This window comes from Diceros bicornis, chromosome 26, assembly GCF_020826845.1.
Source record: "Diceros bicornis minor isolate mBicDic1 chromosome 26, mDicBic1.mat.cur, whole genome shotgun sequence".
Classification (NCBI taxonomy): domain Eukaryota; kingdom Metazoa; phylum Chordata; class Mammalia; order Perissodactyla; family Rhinocerotidae; genus Diceros; species Diceros bicornis.
In genome coordinates this window covers 5,783,613-5,800,254 of record NC_080765.1, presented here as the reverse complement: position 1 = coordinate 5,800,254, position 16,642 = coordinate 5,783,613, and the positions used below count along the sequence as shown (strand labels likewise).

At 42.9% G+C, this 16,642-nt stretch overlaps 1 protein-coding gene across 2 annotated transcripts; it reads left to right on the top strand.

The window, feature by feature from the left end:
• Positions 1–606: 606 nt before the first annotated feature.
• On the top strand, positions 607–16,352 carry ZKSCAN1 (zinc finger with KRAB and SCAN domains 1). Of its 2 annotated transcripts, XM_058569194.1 has the most exons (6): positions 607–715; positions 9,066–9,574; positions 9,771–9,924; positions 11,948–12,039; positions 12,335–12,461; positions 14,123–16,352. In XM_058569194.1, exons 2-6 carry the CDS (start codon positions 9,149–9,151, stop codon positions 15,010–15,012), a joined length of 1,689 nt encoding a protein of 562 aa, XP_058425177.1. In that variant the 5' UTR covers positions 607–715; positions 9,066–9,148; the 3' UTR covers positions 15,013–16,352. The 2 variants fall into 2 exon arrangements, with proteins under 2 accessions (XP_058425177.1, XP_058425178.1); XM_058569195.1 differs by lacking the exons at positions 11,948–12,039; positions 12,335–12,461.
• The last annotated feature ends 290 nt before the right edge of the window (positions 16,353–16,642 follow it).

The window sequence follows — 16,642 nt, the reverse complement described above, 5'->3', positions numbered from 1 at the left end:
TTTCAACTGCTATAATAGCATATGCCACATGAGCAAAACACAGAACCTTATAACTAACTTGGTTGTGGAAAGACTTCCTTTGTCCACAGGCCAAGTATTTGAAAATACCACCCTCTCAATTGGCAGACATCTCCAGGGCCGGAGAGAAGCTACCATGGCAGTTTTGTGAAACTAGCCACACCTGGCTTCACTTTGATCTTCCTCTGTCTACAACCTTGTTTCAGTTCCTCTGCCACAGACATACAATTACTAAGTATTATTATTGCTTGATGACAACGATAATTACTACAAGGACTGCCCGAGATGGAAAAGACAGGAGAAATCGAATCATCATACAGACTGGCGTCTGAGCTGGACAGTCTGTTTGTATCTCGTAACCCCTGACCCCCCTTCTCATCCGTCCCCGGCATTAACTTGGGGTGCACAAGCTGAGGGCGGGAACCTCAAAGCTGAAGGCTTGACCGCTCGAGGGCAGGGCCCAGCGATTCGGGAACCGAGATGCAAAATCCTCCCGCGCTCCTAGAGGGGACCCGGAAGCGCCGCGCAGTCCCGGAAGGCGAGGTGCTGACACACTTCCGGCCTTTGTGACTCATTGTGTCTGTGTCGAGGCGTCGGGAGGGCCTAGATCCGTGTGCAGCGCCCTTCGGCCGGCCTGAGGCCCAGAGTCAGCTCCCCTTTCTCGCCCAGCGCCCCCAGGCCGCTCCCGGGGCTCACGGTGAGACTTGGGGCCGGCCTCTGGGGAGGGCGGGCGGGGCCGCAGGGGTGTGTGCGTGAGGGTGGGCTCTGCAGCTGCGGCCCGGGGTCCCCTGCAGGCCTCCCGGGCGGAGTGTGAAGAGAGCCCGTGCCCCTGTCTCCTCCCCAGGCCCGGCCGTGAGGAGCGCAGTCCCCCGGGGGGACGTCCCCGCCCTACCCCCGGGTCCCGGGCGGGAGGGGGCGAGGGCTTAGTGTCCAGGGGAGCTCGGAGACCTGGGGAGAAGCAGTCCACGGCCCCTTCCGGGCCTCTCGCCCGCAGTGTCGTCATCGTCGTTTGACGTTTCAGAGACTCGCGAGCGAAGCGACCCCTGTCTGATTTTTCCGGCCTCCCTAAGTCGCCATTTGCTTTGACTCCAGTGAGAGATTTTTTTTTCGGGGTCCTCCAGGCCCTCAAGGTGAAAAATGCGGAAGGCCGAGCTATGGACACGTATTGAAGTGCCGCATACGTGTTTGCAGATCACCTGCTTCTCCTCACCCCGCCCCCACTCCCGAGCGGTGGTTAAAGAGTCTTTGAAGCCGAGTCAGTGGATAAAGAAATGATTCAGATCTAGTAGAGATTATATACATCCCACTCTCTCTTTCAGCGAAATGGACTATTTTGGAAGCTTTTTAAAAATGAGCTGTCCGGAAGATTAGGTGGATTTTTCAGTTTTGGGTAGTTACTCTGCTTGACTTGGAGTGGGTGAAGAGTGAAGGGGATTTGTGGAAATTGCACGGGCTGTTAGGAGACTGATTAACTGGGTGACCTTGGATGAGAGAAGACACTGCCAACTCTCAATTTTGTCATCAATAAAATTAGCTAGACTTTCTCAAAAGACACTTCCAACTTTGAAATTATTTGATTTGGTCAGTGTAATTGAAAAATTCAGCTATCGTGTAACCTGACACTGCCCCACTCCCCTCCGCTTCCTGCAGCGCCTCGGGTACACAATAAGATACTTTCATTATAGAGAGTGGCTGTTACATGGCCTGGGACCAAAGAAAGCATTTATTGTACAGGCCAGTGCTAGGCGGATTGGAGGTGGTCAATAAATAACTTGTTCAATTGAATTGTGGAGAATTCATTGTAACCAGATGAACAAAGCACTATATATACTGGCCAAATGTGGAGAAATAGCTTTATTACATAGGGAACCATAATGATAATTTGCCTCAATGTTTCTCCAAGTTCCTATCGTCTCTGAATTACTATGCAAGATTCTTGTTCATTATTTCAAGCAGTTTTCACCCATCTTACAATACAAACAGGGAGGCTAACTACTTAATAGTATAGTCTTTTGCTGATTCTCTGCTTGATGTAAGCGTTTAAATTTTTTCTAACTTTATATTGCATCTAAATACAAATGAGTGTTATGTTAAATATTACCTTTTCGTTCTGAGATAGTATCAATATTCTTGGGTAGCTAGCTGTCTTTTAAACGTAGTTTTTTCATATTTTAAAACATTTTATAGCTCTACTCAAAAATGGGAGGGGGGTGCTTTGTTTAAACTTTTAAGACTACACCCTGGAAAAATATACTGGCCTGTTTAGAAAATGGCCTTTGGAATATATTGAGCTTGTAACTCCAAGCCATTTTTGTAAGAAAATTGTTTGTATGTATTCTTGATGAGAACCGGTTGCTGGGGGTAATCTTATCTATATGGGATAGTGTGTCGGAATGGTTTTCAGCTCAGGGGGACCCCTGAGGTAGTTTTCTACTCCCCTGACATGCACACTTGACAGGTGAGGATACTGAGTGCCCGAGAGGTTAAATAACTCACTGAGGGGGTGTGAAACTTGTTTGCGGGAGACTAGAATTCAGGTGTTCCAAGCTGTGCTGCTGTCACTGTTGTAGGGTTTCTTCCATTGCTTAATCTTTTAAGCAGGCTGAAAATTCGAAAATACAGTTGCATCTCTTAAGTTTATCAAAAAAATTAAAACACTTTTCTAGTGCCTGCTAAACCCAGATGCTGTTTTAAGTGCTTTATATATGTTAACTTATTTAATCCTCACAACAACACTGTAAGGCAAATACTGTTTTTCATCCCCGTTGTGCAGATTAGGAAATGTGCACAGAGAGACGAACTCGCCTAAAATTGTCAGCTGATTAGTGGTGGGCTGCTAAGTGATAGCCTGTGGGGCTAATTTGAGGGCAACAGTGAATTCTGTGTGAATAGGCAAAAAATAGTAACATTGTAAATTCAGTGATATTTTCTAAAAACTGATACTTGGCAAGGAATCATACTAAGTGGTGTAAGAGGTACAAAGACTCTTATACCCTTAGCAATAGTCCAGTTGAGGGAGACAGCATGAAAAATTAAATTACAGGGAAAGAAACATGGTAAGAACTTCCATATCAAATGCTAGGGAGAGACCATTAGGGCCGGGAGTTTAGAGACAGGAAAAAAGATTGTTTGCTCATCCTCTGGGAGACCTAAAATAAAACCCAGCCCTTCCACTGCTGTTGTGACTTTTCTTTTGTCCAGAGTAGGAGCAGAGACATGTTGGGAGGTGGGGGAGAGGACCTGTCACAATTGAAAGAGGAGGGAATGTGCCCATGCCCTCATTTCTGTCCCTTTGGGTCTCACTTCTCAGAGTCTCTTCCTGTTGAGTCCCACTGACCCAAGGAGTATTCTGCTCTTTGAAACTCTGGCCTAGGTGTGGGCACAAATCAAGATTCCTTTATTCTCCTTACTGTAGCTGAGACTGGAAAGAATTTTCATAAAAATAGAGATTTCTGATGCTAGGCTAGTTACTGCAGTAGTTCTGCTCAGTTATCCGGTTTGAAAGTCCCACTTGCTTAGATTTTGGATGATTCTCTCTTGCATCTCCTGCTGTGCTTCATTAGTCACACAGCTCTCTAGTGAAAACAGTGGATGGCAGGTGAGGCCCATTCCTGAGTGGTCATCCTTCATAGGCCTTCCTCTCAGAAAGAAGGTGCATGTACACAGAAGCCTTTCCTTACCCCACATGTTGGGACAGAGTGAATTTGGTATGATAGTTAGAAGTTGCACCAAGGAGTCCCACAGACCTAATTTCAAATCCTGGCTCTGCCATTTAATTGCTGTGTGACCTTGGGTATGTTATTTAATGTCAGTAAACCTTAGTTTTGTCATTATAAAGTGAGATGATAGTTGTACCTACTTCCTAAGATTGTTTTGTGAATTGGTTGATATGATACTTGGTACACAGAAAGCACTCAGTAAACGTTGGCCCTTACTATTATGCCTACTAGAGGCTTCTTGAACAGTGATGAGAGGCAAGTGGCGTTTTAGCTTAGCTCTGAAAGATAAGTAGGATTTGAAAAGACCGAGAAGATTGGGAAGGAAATCCCAGGCACTGAGTATGATGTGAGGAAGGGGTGGCAATTGAAACACAGGAAAATTTAGGAAACACTGAGTAGACTCATTTTTCTGGATGGAGAAGCTTCATGTGGGCGAGGGGGAGAAATTGCTGGGAACTGAAGCTTGAGGGGAAACTGGGACCAGGTACTGGAGTGTGTTGACTGCAAGGCTATAGAGTTTTAGGAAGAATAATCTGAGAGTAAAGTAGGAGGTGAATTGTGGGGAGGTGGGGGGGAAGAAAATGAAGGCAGGGAACCAAAGGGAGGAAGCTGGACCTCACGGAACTAGATAGAAAATACGTATGAACAAAGAATTACTTCTCCCTGGTGCTAGGAGACTCACTGCGTGTAAGGAGAGAGGGGCAAGGAAGGTGCGACTCTGAGCCTGTGTGATTGAGATATTAGTAGGGTATCTGATCACTAATGGCCACTAAAGGCAATAAGAAGATGGCAGGGGGAGCTGTGATAGTTTGAGTGGTTCTTATTTCTTCTATTCAGTTTAACAGAGTTAAAATCTGCCAGGTTCTCCAGGAGATAATGACAAAGAAGACAAGAGTCCTTGTCCCTGAGGGGCTGACAGTTTAGTTGGGAGGTGGAGATAGGAACTGTAACCCAAATAATGATAATACAAGGAGAATGTTAAATGCCATAAGGTGGAACAAAGAAAGTACTAAGGGCCTTCAAAGGAGGAAGATACCTTATTTAATTTGGAATGTCAGGAGACATACATCTTGAAGGGTGAGTAAAAATTTGGCCCATAGAGTTGATACGATGGGAGATTGTTCACAGCAAAGAGGTGAAGATGAAAAATCACACCCTTTGCTTGGGGAACATTAGTGGGCCAGATAGGCTGAAATATAGGGGCTCACTACTAAGAAAAGTAGTGGGAGGTAAGACTGGAAAAGCAGAGTGGGGTATGTTGTCTGAATGCTAAATTGGTAGATACTGAGGCTTCATTGACAGGGATTGAGAGGAAGGAGGGAATGGCCAGGAGCATACTTTGGCAATACTGCCATGACCTAGGTATCTTGTACGTATTAGAACAGGGAGAAATTGAAGCTAGAGAAACGATATGGGACTATGCACTAGTCTAGGCAGGAGATATGGAGCCTGAATTCGGGTGGTAGAAAATAGTTGTGGGAGGCATAGCAGGAGAAGATCATCTTTCTTTTGACTTTTCAGAATGAAATGAAAGAAACTAAGGCTTATAGGTGTTATTTTGCTTCCAGTTGGGAAAAACTAGGCAAACTCGCTGCCTCTTCCTACAGAAGTCCTGGCTGTTCGATGCCCCAGCTCCCGGGGGTCCTCTTCCTGGAGCTCTCTTGTCAACGCCGTCAGTTATTCTCCAGGCTCCTCTTGCACTCCTGTTGAAACCTTAGAACAGTTGGCGCATTCTGCTCTGTACTATCATTATTTGTGTAAAAATAGGAATCATGCTTCTCATCTTTTTATTCCCCTCAGTCTAGCAGGACACCTTGCATATTGTGAATATGCAGAAGTTTTTAGGAAATTGAATAATTGTAGCTGTCAGGACTTTACAGGTAAAACTGCTCTGAAATTGAAAAACAAAATATATTTACCGCAGCAAGGAGGGTGGGCTGCAAAACAGGTCTGAGGGAATCAACAGGAATGGCTAGACGATGGTTTGCAATAGGACTTTTGCAGTTTAAAATCATTAGAGAAATTGCTTAATTCTCACATTCTCTTTACATTTATGTAGAAACTGTTTTTGAATGTAATGTTCTTTATTGTAATTATAGACTACTATTTTAATAAGGATTTCTGTTTTTCATTAAGGACAAAAAAAGGAGATAGGACAACTCATCCTGTGATAAATCTCAGATTAAAATCAGATTTTTTGTAATTAAAACAGTCATCCCCAAACTTTTTTTGGTCACATTCCTATCAGTAAAAACTATTTATAGAAATTACACAAATATAGGGGCCAGCCCGGTGGCATAGCAGTTAAGTTCGTGCCCTCCACTTGGGCGGCTCCGGCTTCACAGGTTCGTATCCCAGGTGTGAACCTACGCACCACTCATCAAGCCATGATGTGGCAGCATCCCATATACAAAATAGAGCAAGATGGGCACAGATGTTAGCTCAGGTCCGATCTTCCTCACAAAAAAAAAATTACGTATACTATTACACCAATGATGAATAAATGAAAAGCAATTTTTAAAAGTTAATATATTGAGGTATGTGAGGAAGCCATTTGGTTTAAAACTAATTCGGCCTGATCTTGTTTTTCAGAATGGCCTGGTGTGGCCTGTCCAGCCTGCATTGTACATCTGCTTTAAACATTTACAATATCCCAAAGCAAAGAATGATGCCTTTAAAGATAGGGATGAATGCCTCTCCCTGTATCAGCATTTCTTTAGAGATAGGCATTTCTTCCCAAAAACTAAGGGTCAAACTGACCTACTGTGTACATCTTGTGACCACTGACCTGCTGATCCACGTGTTATGCTAGCAAAACATCTTGTGACTGTAGTAAAAAGAGATATTCCTGTCATACTTGATGTATGTTCCGTGTTCTAAGACGGTATATAACCGCTGTGTACACTCCGCTGCTTCTCAGTGCTTCCTTCCCTGGTGAAGGTTGCTTCTCCCAGGCTATACATTTCTCAGACTGGCTCATATAATAAACTCACCCCAATTTTAATTTATATATTGATTATTGATTGTTTGCATTGACACCAATATTTTGTATAATAAAACAAAAGATACATTAAATTGTGCTATTTAAAAATAATTTTTGTGCTTTAAATGTACATGATTCCTTTTTCACCAAAATTGCTAATAATATTTTAGTGAGAGCCATGTAATTAAAAATGCTTTGCTGGTCTAAAACTCTTGGCTTAACTCACTGTAATACTGTGTCTCTCAAACTTAAATCTGATGCTTGATTTTGATGGCTGTAGAGGTGAAAAAGATACTTCACAAAGGTTTGTCAGTTCAGATGGAAGAAACGCATTGTCGACTCTGCTTAGTGACTCATGATTGGTCCTGTCCACCAGCCATGCTAAATTTTTGTTGCTGTTGAAATTCAGCTAGTACATTTCCGTTTTCCATGCCCTTAAATCACCTGTTCTTACAAATTAATCAAAAGGTGTTTTATATTTTTAACAAACAGGCTTAAGACCCACTAAAATTCTTCATTTGAAAGATTTTTATTTTTGAACAGATGAGAAAGTGTTTCCAAGTTTTTTAAATGTGTAGATAATAAGGATTTTTCCAGGCTACTTAGTATCATGTTTTGGCAGTTAAAATTACATAACAGTGGAAATGTCTCCCAGCATACATCTATTCTCGTAGTAGTGTTCCCTCACACTTTTTTTTTTTAAAGGAGCTACTTTCTTATTTATTGGTTGACTTCTTGTTTGATTTAGATCAACATCGGTTTTTACTTGCTAATCTGGCGAAGTAGAACCTTACTCTAGCTAGAAGCTTCAGCTGTATCAGTTTCTTGTTCAGTGCACTTGCATCATTGGTATTTCCTCTAATTGTTTCTGTGCAAGAATCTTTAAAGCTGCTTGTCTCTTTTTTTTTTTTTTTGAGATACAATTGACATAACATTATATTAGTTTCAGGGATACACATAATGATTCAATATTTGTATATATTGCAAAATGATCACCACAGAGAGTCAATATCCATCGCCATAGTTAACACATTTTTTTTCTTGTGATGAGAACTTTTAAGATCTACTCTTTTAGCAACTTTCAAGTATTCAATACAGTATTATTAACTGTAGTCACCATGCTGTACATTACATCCCCACAGCTTATTTATTTTATAACTGGAAGTTTGTATCGTTTGACCCCCTTCACCCATTTCACCCAACCCCCATGCTTGTCTCTTTTATGAAGGTGATTAGTTAAGGCTGGATAAAATAATCCATTATTCGCCCTAACTAGTCTCAGATAAACTGGGAAACGTCACAATACCTAGAAGTGAACAAGTGAATGAGGGCCCCTCTGTACGGAGGGAAGGAGGTCTCCCACTCTTCCCTTGGGATGTAACATATACCCTGTGTGACATGTGACAGTTCAACATTTAGACCAAGTGATACTGTCAGTGTGAATTTGTACATTAAATATGGCTTAATTTTTCCCACTTTTAAAATATAAGTGGGTATTCTGACATTTTCTTTCTGTATCCAAAGTGGATCATCTTGTCCTTTGAAGACCACAGCTTTCGACTGCCTAAGGCACCTTTAGAAATAATGGAAATAGATAGATGGTAGATTAGCAAGTCCAGGGCTTCAAATTTGGCTCGGATGTTGACTCCGCTAGATAGGTAGCCACCTGCTACTGAGGAAATTAAATTATCTAAGCCTCAGTCGTGTCATCTGTAAAATGGTACTAGCAGTTGTGCCCACCTGCTAGGGTTGTTGTGGGAGGAGATAAGATTGTGCATGTACTGGTGCCTGGCACCCTGCTGACCTTCAACTCTCCCTGGGCTAGGCACTGATGTCATGACCTGCTGTCCTCCTGGAGCTAAGGTGCTCGGACTCAGGCAAACACCCTGAGGGTGGAATTCGCCTGTCGGAGGCTTCTGTTTGCAAATCTTAATATACAAAGTGACAGTGAAAACAGTGCAGCTCTGGAGGGTTTGTTTTATTTTGTTTTTGTGAGGAAGATCAGCCCTGAGCTAACATCTAATGCCGATCCTCCTCTTTTTGCCGAGGAAGATTGGCCCACACCCATGCCCATCTTCCTCTGCTTTATATGGGACGCCGCCACAGCATGGCTTGGCAAGCAGTACCTCGGTCCGCGCCCGGGATCCGAACCTGCGAACCCTCGGGCCGCTGAAGCCGAGTGCTCGCACTTAACCGCTATGCCACCGGGCCAGCCCCCAGGGGTTTTTTTTTCTCCCTTTACTGTTCAGAGGCATTCTTAGTGCCTTGATGTGTAGCCTTGTGTGAAGTGTTAGCAGCACAGGTCACTTTTCATAAATGTACTAATAACTTTTTTCAATCTTCAGGAATAGTACAAAAACGGATAGAAAACATCTTCTAGGACAGAAGGGAGAGCACAGTTTGGATCAAATCAGTTCCCCGAGCCTGAATGATGACTGCTGAATCAAGGGAAGCCACGGGTCTCTCCCCCCAGGCTGCCCAGGAGAAGGATGGGATTGTCATAGTGAAGGTGGAAGAGGAAGATGAGGAGGACCACATGTGGGGGCAGGATTCCAGCCTGCAGGAGAGTCCTCCTCCCGACCCGGAGATATTCCGCCAACGTTTCAGGCACTTCTGTTACCAGAACACTTTTGGGCCTCGAGAGGCTCTGAGTCGACTGAAGGAACTTTGTCATCAGTGGCTACGACCAGAGATAAACACCAAGGAGCAGATCCTGGAGCTGCTGGTGCTGGAGCAGTTCCTTTCCATTCTGCCCAAGGAGCTCCAGGTCTGGCTGCAGGAATACCGTCCTGATAGTGGGGAGGAGGCCGTGACCCTTCTGGAAGATTTGGAGCTTGACTTATCAGGACAGCAGGTAAGAAGAGGTGGAACTGTTGTGTGTGAGCAGCACATGGACTTTGTGGTGGTTATTCTCCCAGCTGTGCTTGGATATTAAAAAGTATTCTGGCCTTCTCCCCTCTGCATCCACTGGTATATTTAACGGTCTTTTTGTTCGTTTAAATTCCTGTTAAAAGGTGATTTACCCATAAGCCCAACCTGTTTCTCCTCAGGTCCCAGGTCAAGTTCACGGACCTGAGATGCTCGCAAGGGGGATGGTGCCTCTGGATCCTGTACAGGAGTCCTCGAGCTTTGACCTTCATCATGAGGCCACCCAGTCACATTTCAAGCATTCATCTCGGAAACCCCGCCTCTTACAATCACGAGGTAAGAAGCAAGGTTTCACGTGGAAAAAAGAAGCGGACTGTTTGGGATGGGAATGCCCTCTCTGTGTTGCTAAGTGCCTGTAATAAAGAAGCATGCTTGTTTTTATCGTTTTACGTTGTCATCATTACTAAATATGAGGGGAAATATACAGACCAATCTCAGGAGTTAAATAATGTTGCTAAGGAGGTAAATGAAATGTGCATAGTGAACTTGGGTGGACATTACATTATTTATTGAATTGTTAGCATTCTGGATGTCAAGCAGATTTTTTTGTCACAGGAAAATGCTGGAAAGAGATGATATATTTTCAGCCTGGGTTTTGAAACACCCTAGTATGTCACAAATTATCTTTAAAAGGATCATTTTTAAAATTCATTTTATTTAAGATGTATAAAAATATTATATAACATCACTCTTCTTTTAGGTTTCTTTCAAAAATTTCAAACAATGAAAAGAATGTTTTGTTTTTGATTAAGGAACATGAGGAAAAAAATCATTTTAGGGTCATAAATAAAAATCAGTTTTAATTCTTTTCATTTGAGGGAATTTTAACAATATCTTTATCCAATTTTAAAATCAAAGTAGGTACATAGAGTATCAGTAAAAAACAATGACACACTAAAAGTACAGTTTGTCCAAGAAGAGTTGATAAAGGCACATTCCTTAGGCAGTGTTTTTATTTGTGATGACATTTACGGTAGGAATATTAGAGCTTAAGGAGTTGTTCTCCTGTGGTACGTCCTGGAGGATAGCCAGCGTCCATATGCTGGAGAAATCCACGTAAACCAGCGCACTGTGATGGTTAATCCACTGCTGTCCGCCCAGTCCCATTTATGTCCCTCTAGGGATTGCAAGGTCTCTCCCCACTCCACAAGGGCCAAATCAAGAAATTGAGGAGAATATCCATGGTTTCAAGTGCCAGATTAGAGGTTCAAGTTGCCAGAATAACAGTTTCAGAGACCCTGGTACATATAGTTCTTACTTAATAAAGAGTTCTTCAACAAATTGAGGCATATGCACTTATTCTTCGTTTCCTCTTTGTGCTCTTAATCTTCCAGAGCGTTTCCTAACTCTTGGGAGGTTAAAGTGCTGGTTACTTGATCATTTTGTACATTTTGCTTAGCTTATCTTATTGTAGGTTCTGAAATAGTTACAAAGTTTAGTAATTCCGTTTCAAATTCACTTCTCTAATATCTCTGCAGCTCAGTAACACTATCTGTTTATCAGTAACATTTCCAAATCTAATATTACTTGCCAAGGGAGGATTTTAATTTTTCAGTTTAAAATTTTTCTGATTGTTCTTACACACTGCAGTTGGTGTGACCATATGTTATAGATGTCTTTTATTAGATGAGTGTCAGTCCAGACCTTTATTCACTTGTAAATGTCTCTTCAACATTTGAACCATGTATACATTTTATCAGAAAACTCAGTGGCTAAGTAAGGGAGAAAAGTCAAGGGACAAAAAAATGGCAAAAACTTAGCCAGAAGTAAGAGGATCCCCTTCCTACCCTGTGTTTCAAGATATTACGACTAAAGATTCTTAAAGCTGTGTTGTGTTTTTCACAACTAAATGGGATTCTGATGTCCTGGCACTGTTCCTTAGACTGGAGAAAATTAAATTATGAGCCAGACTTGAATCATGGGCTAAACGTTACCCACTTTTGTAGCTGAGAATAGGAACCTGGGTTCTGGTTCTGACCCTGCCGTTCTTAACTGTGTGACATCAGACAAGTCATTTACCCTCTTGGGTCCTCAGTTTCCCCTTTTTTAAAATAAAGGGGTTGGACCAGGTGATTTTCAGGACTGTTTTATGATTCCTTGTGACTCTTGCTTAAGACTAGAAGTCTTAGGAAAATAGAGGTCATGGTTTTTCTTTTTTATATTCTCCATAGTTATCTATTCTGTAGTTAAACATTGAGTATCAAACACGCTGATTCAGGAAAGAGGGTGCCCTGGGCTCTTCTTTTGAGGGGCCCAGAGCAGAGCTGGTTTTACTCACAGCTCCTTTCTCCCCCCTCAGCTCTCCCTGCCGCCCACGTTCCTGCCCCTCATCGTGAGGGGAGTCCCAGAGACCAGGCGATGGCATCTGCATTATTCACGGCAGATTCCCAGGTGAGCTGTGGGCCCCTCTGCCCTCCTGAGTCCCTCTGCCTCTGAGTCCTGAGTCCTATCTGTCTCTCTTCTGGAGCTGTTTTAGCAGTCTGCACCCAAGACACTCACTCTTGATGCCCCTGCCCACAGAGTAGCCCCACTCCCCCCTCCATGCACCAGAGTTTGGCATGGTCACATTTTCTTTCCCAGCATCCTGTAGGTTTGCAGTCAGCTCTGTCCCTGACTCCAGGTTTGGGCAATGGGATTGTCCTTGAGCTTTGGGGGAACTGAGTGTGGGGATCTCATATTATTTCAGGCAATGGTGAAGATCGAGGACATGGCCGTGTCCCTCATCCTGGAGGAATGGGGATGTCAGAACCTGGCTCGGAGGAATCTCAATAGGGACAACAGGCAGGAGAATTATGGGAACGTGTTTTCCCAGGGTAAGACTGATGCAGGATTATTGTCTGATAAGATTGTTTTGCCTCTCTTTTTGTTAGTTGTGGGGTCTCTGATGTGTTCAGTTGAGTGTTGACAAGGATTTAGAGCCCTTTCTTCAGACCAGATAGAGAATTAGAACATTTGTGTTCATTTAACCCCAAAAGCCTGGTATTTTGACTCCCTGATTCCAGGTAGATTTTTTTTACCTCTAGGTAGTTTTTGCTGTTTGATATCTGAAATACTCTTGTGCTCTGAGTCCTCATCTCTTCACCCACTCCATTACCCGGGAGGATTCTGCACTGCTCCCCTGCGGTTTATGGTCTTTTGGTACTTGTTCTTTGGACTAGATGAAAATTAAGCCAAAGAACTGATCTGTATTTATGAGCTGGGTATTACCTACTCTGTAATAACTTAAAAAAGAATGTTGGGAATAGTCTGGGAATTATCCAGATAGTCCAAGACCTTGGCTTGGAATTCGAAAGAAGTGGACTGTTTTCCTCTTCCTTACCATTGGTTCAGTATTTATGGTGATTTCATCCCTCAAGTCAGGGGTTAGATGTTCCTCAGCTCCTGCAGTGGCTGCATTCTGGGCCTGTTGGGGGTATTGCAGACCTGCTTAGAAAGGTTTTATAAGGCCAAGTAAATAAAAAGTAGAGTTGGGATATTTTGGTTTCTTTCCTAGACAAACGTAAACATATATAAAGTAGTGTATGTTTATTGAACAGTTTTCAGTCTCTACTTAAAAAACAAAGTGACACACAGAATATAGCAGTCTACAATAAAAATATATTCCAGTGTTTAATATGCTGATTGCTGAAGTGAGAGGATCAGCTCTGCATTTGTAAAATTTTGTTTTCTTATATTATCTCCATGGGCTATCTCCGGCATTATTTTCAGTTTCTTTTCTGTTCTCGACTATTCTCAGTTGTCTGTCTGAAGGTTTTAATTATGTTTACTGATGCCCCAACCAGCTTCTTAACCTTCATCTCTGTTAGTTGAACACTGTCGGCTCGGTGCCGTCCTCCCTGGTGGAGAGAAGCGATTTCCTGTGTCTGAAGGTCATCGTCACTGCCAAGTTCAGAGCTCCTTGTTTTGCCCAATAACCATCACCTTGTTGATAAAAATCTCACAGAATTGGAGGAGTATTCTCTTTTCCCTTATTAACTATGTTCCTTTCTTTCTGCTAATACAATTTACCATTTTCTAGGAAAGATCTGTGCATTCTTTTTTTTTAAATTCATAAATACTTGCATTGGAAATGGAATATGATTTTTTAAATGTATATTTGTTCCTTCAGATTAATTATCAGGTGACCAACAGTAGAACTGTGAATTGTGACCTCTTGAGTTCCTCAATTCCACATCCCTTCCTTCCTTCGCTGGTTCTGTCCCCTCTGCTCGTTCCCCAGCGTGGCTGTTCATTCCTGTCCTCTCTGCACGCTCCCTCGGTTGTCCTCTGCACTGTTGGCCTGCCCTTGTGTTTCCCAGCTCTGCTCCCTCTTATCCCTATTTTTTCTCCTTATTTTTCTCCTATTTTATCTCCAATTAATATTGTAAGGTCATTTTGCAGGCATGTAGAAGCTTCCTGAAAAACAACGTCACTTGATTAACCTATGTATTCAAAAGAAAAAGGTGCTATTTGTATTTTCTATTTACTGTGTCAGGTTGTGAAAACAGAAATGAGAAAGAGGAGTCAACCTCAAAGGCTGAAATCACAGAAGACTCAGCATCACGTGGGGAGACAACGGGAAGATTCCAGAAAGATTTTGGAGAAAAACGTGAACAGCAGGGCAGAGCAGAAAGGCAGCTGAGAAACCCTGAGGAGAAAACTGGAAAAGAAAAGAGAGATTCAGGGCCAGCTACAGTCAAGGAAAAAAAACCCACCACCGGAGAGAGAGGTCCAAGGGAGAAGGGTAAAGGATTGGGAAGAAGCTTCAGCCTGAGTTCAAACTTTAACACCCCTGAAGAAGTTCCGACAGGAACCAAGTCTCATCGATGTGATGAATGTGGTAAATGCTTCACAAGGAGTTCAAGCCTTATTCGCCACAAAATAATCCACACTGGAGAAAAGCCCTATGAATGTAGTGAGTGTGGGAAAGCCTTCAGTCTTAATTCAAACCTTGTCCTCCATCAGAGAATCCACACAGGAGAGAAACCTCATGAATGTAATGAGTGTGGCAAAGCCTTCAGTCATAGCTCAAATCTCATTCTACATCAGCGAATCCACTCCGGAGAGAAACCTTATGAATGTAATGAGTGTGGGAAGGCCTTTAGCCAGAGCTCAGACCTTACTAAACATCAGAGAATCCACACCGGAGAAAAACCCTATGAATGTAGCGAATGTGGAAAAGCTTTCAACCGAAACTCATACCTTATTTTGCATCGAAGAATTCACACCCGAGAAAAGCCCTATAAGTGCACTAAGTGTGGCAAGGCCTTCACCCGGAGCTCGACGCTCACTCTGCATCACAGAATCCATACCCGAGAGAGAGCCTCCGAGTACAGCCCAGCCTCCCTCGATGCATTTGGAGCATTCCTGAAAAGCTGTGTGTAAAGCAAGAATTTGTCAAAAAGCCATTTCCCCCCTTTGTTTCTAAAATTATTTCAGAGGTATGTGCCGGTGGAGGGGGAAAAAAAAACAGCTTCAACAGATTTTTTAAAAATCACACTAAGGATCCTTGTGGTTACATCAGCAGCGTTCTGCCTTCTCGTAGTCCGTGGGCATGTCATTCTTCCACACAGCCCCTGCAGGGAAAAGCTAGTCACATGGATAATCCACATGATATTTCCACACAGAATAAAAGCACACACAGGAAAATGTCAAGCTGTTCAGTAATGAAGATACCTTTAAGGCACTGTTGGACTCTCAGCAACCACAATATATAATTGAAAGATTAAGATTGGCTCTGTGAAAATGATACTGAGGTCAAAAAGCTGCTTGCTGCAAACAAGCCCTAGTTGGCCACCATCTTGCTGTCCCTTATTTCTCAAAAAAGAGGGACAGTTAAAAACTCCATTGGGGCATGCTGCTCAAACTAGTTATATATACAGTAAGTTATATATATGATCACTGGTAGCCTACCAAAGCTATAGAAATCGAGGACTGTGCTGATGAGTATCAAACCAAAGATTTCTGTCTCTTCCTGAAAGAGAGGGTATGTGCACCAGTCTGTAGTTCCAAAGGACTGCAACACGTAGATGGTTCTGTCCTCATCACTGAGATAAATTCTACTGAAATAACAACAGTGATTCAAAACACTTCTCTCCCTTCTAGAAATCCCTAAAGCACTATCGCACTCCTAGTTGCATTTCTCCACGAGTTGGCACTTGACTGTGTACTGTCTTCTAATCCTTCATTGTTTTGTGTATGAAAGTTTTCATCACCCCCCAAAAGAGATGCTTCGATCATCAAGGGGATATATTTATATCCTCAGCAGCGCTGGACACAGTGCTGAACACATAAGAGGCCCTCATTATGCCTGACTTCTAACAGGACTTTTACATTGATGGTAAAGCCCTGTGAGTCATGAGTACCTAAAATGTGGTAGCCTGACCCAGCTTTTGAAGAGGACCTTCAGAGCCTGAGGCATGCTAATCCTCTAGGGTCTGATGCTATTTTTGTCCTAAATATAAAAGAAAGGCGCTGGTTGGCCACCTGCGTAGACTCTTTCTAAATATGGATCAATGAGTAAATACCATGGAATGTCAGAAATGACTCTTGTCATGATCTTAAAGAAGAAAAATGTGAATGCTTACTAAGGCCATTTCTTGACATCTTTCTGTGGTAAAGATCTTAGCCAGAATTCTCTTCAGTCGGCTGCTGAACAACATGATGATTTGGGCACTTGCTGAATCATCTGTAACTTTAAATAATATAGTTCAGAAGATGTGATTTTTTTTTTTTTTTTTTGTGAGGAGATCAGCCCTGAGCTAACATCCGCCAATTCTCCTCTTTTTTTTTTTTTTTGCTGAGGAAGACGGCCCTGGGCTAACATCTGTGCCTATCTTCCTCCACTTTATATGGGACGCCGCCACAGCATGGCTTACCAAGCAGTGTGTCGGTGCGCGCCCGGGATCCGAACCAGCGAACCCCGGGCCGCCGCAGCGGAGCGCGCGCACTTAACCGCTTGCGCCACCGGGCCGGCCCCCAGAAGATGTGATTTTTGTTGCTTTTCAGAAAAAGG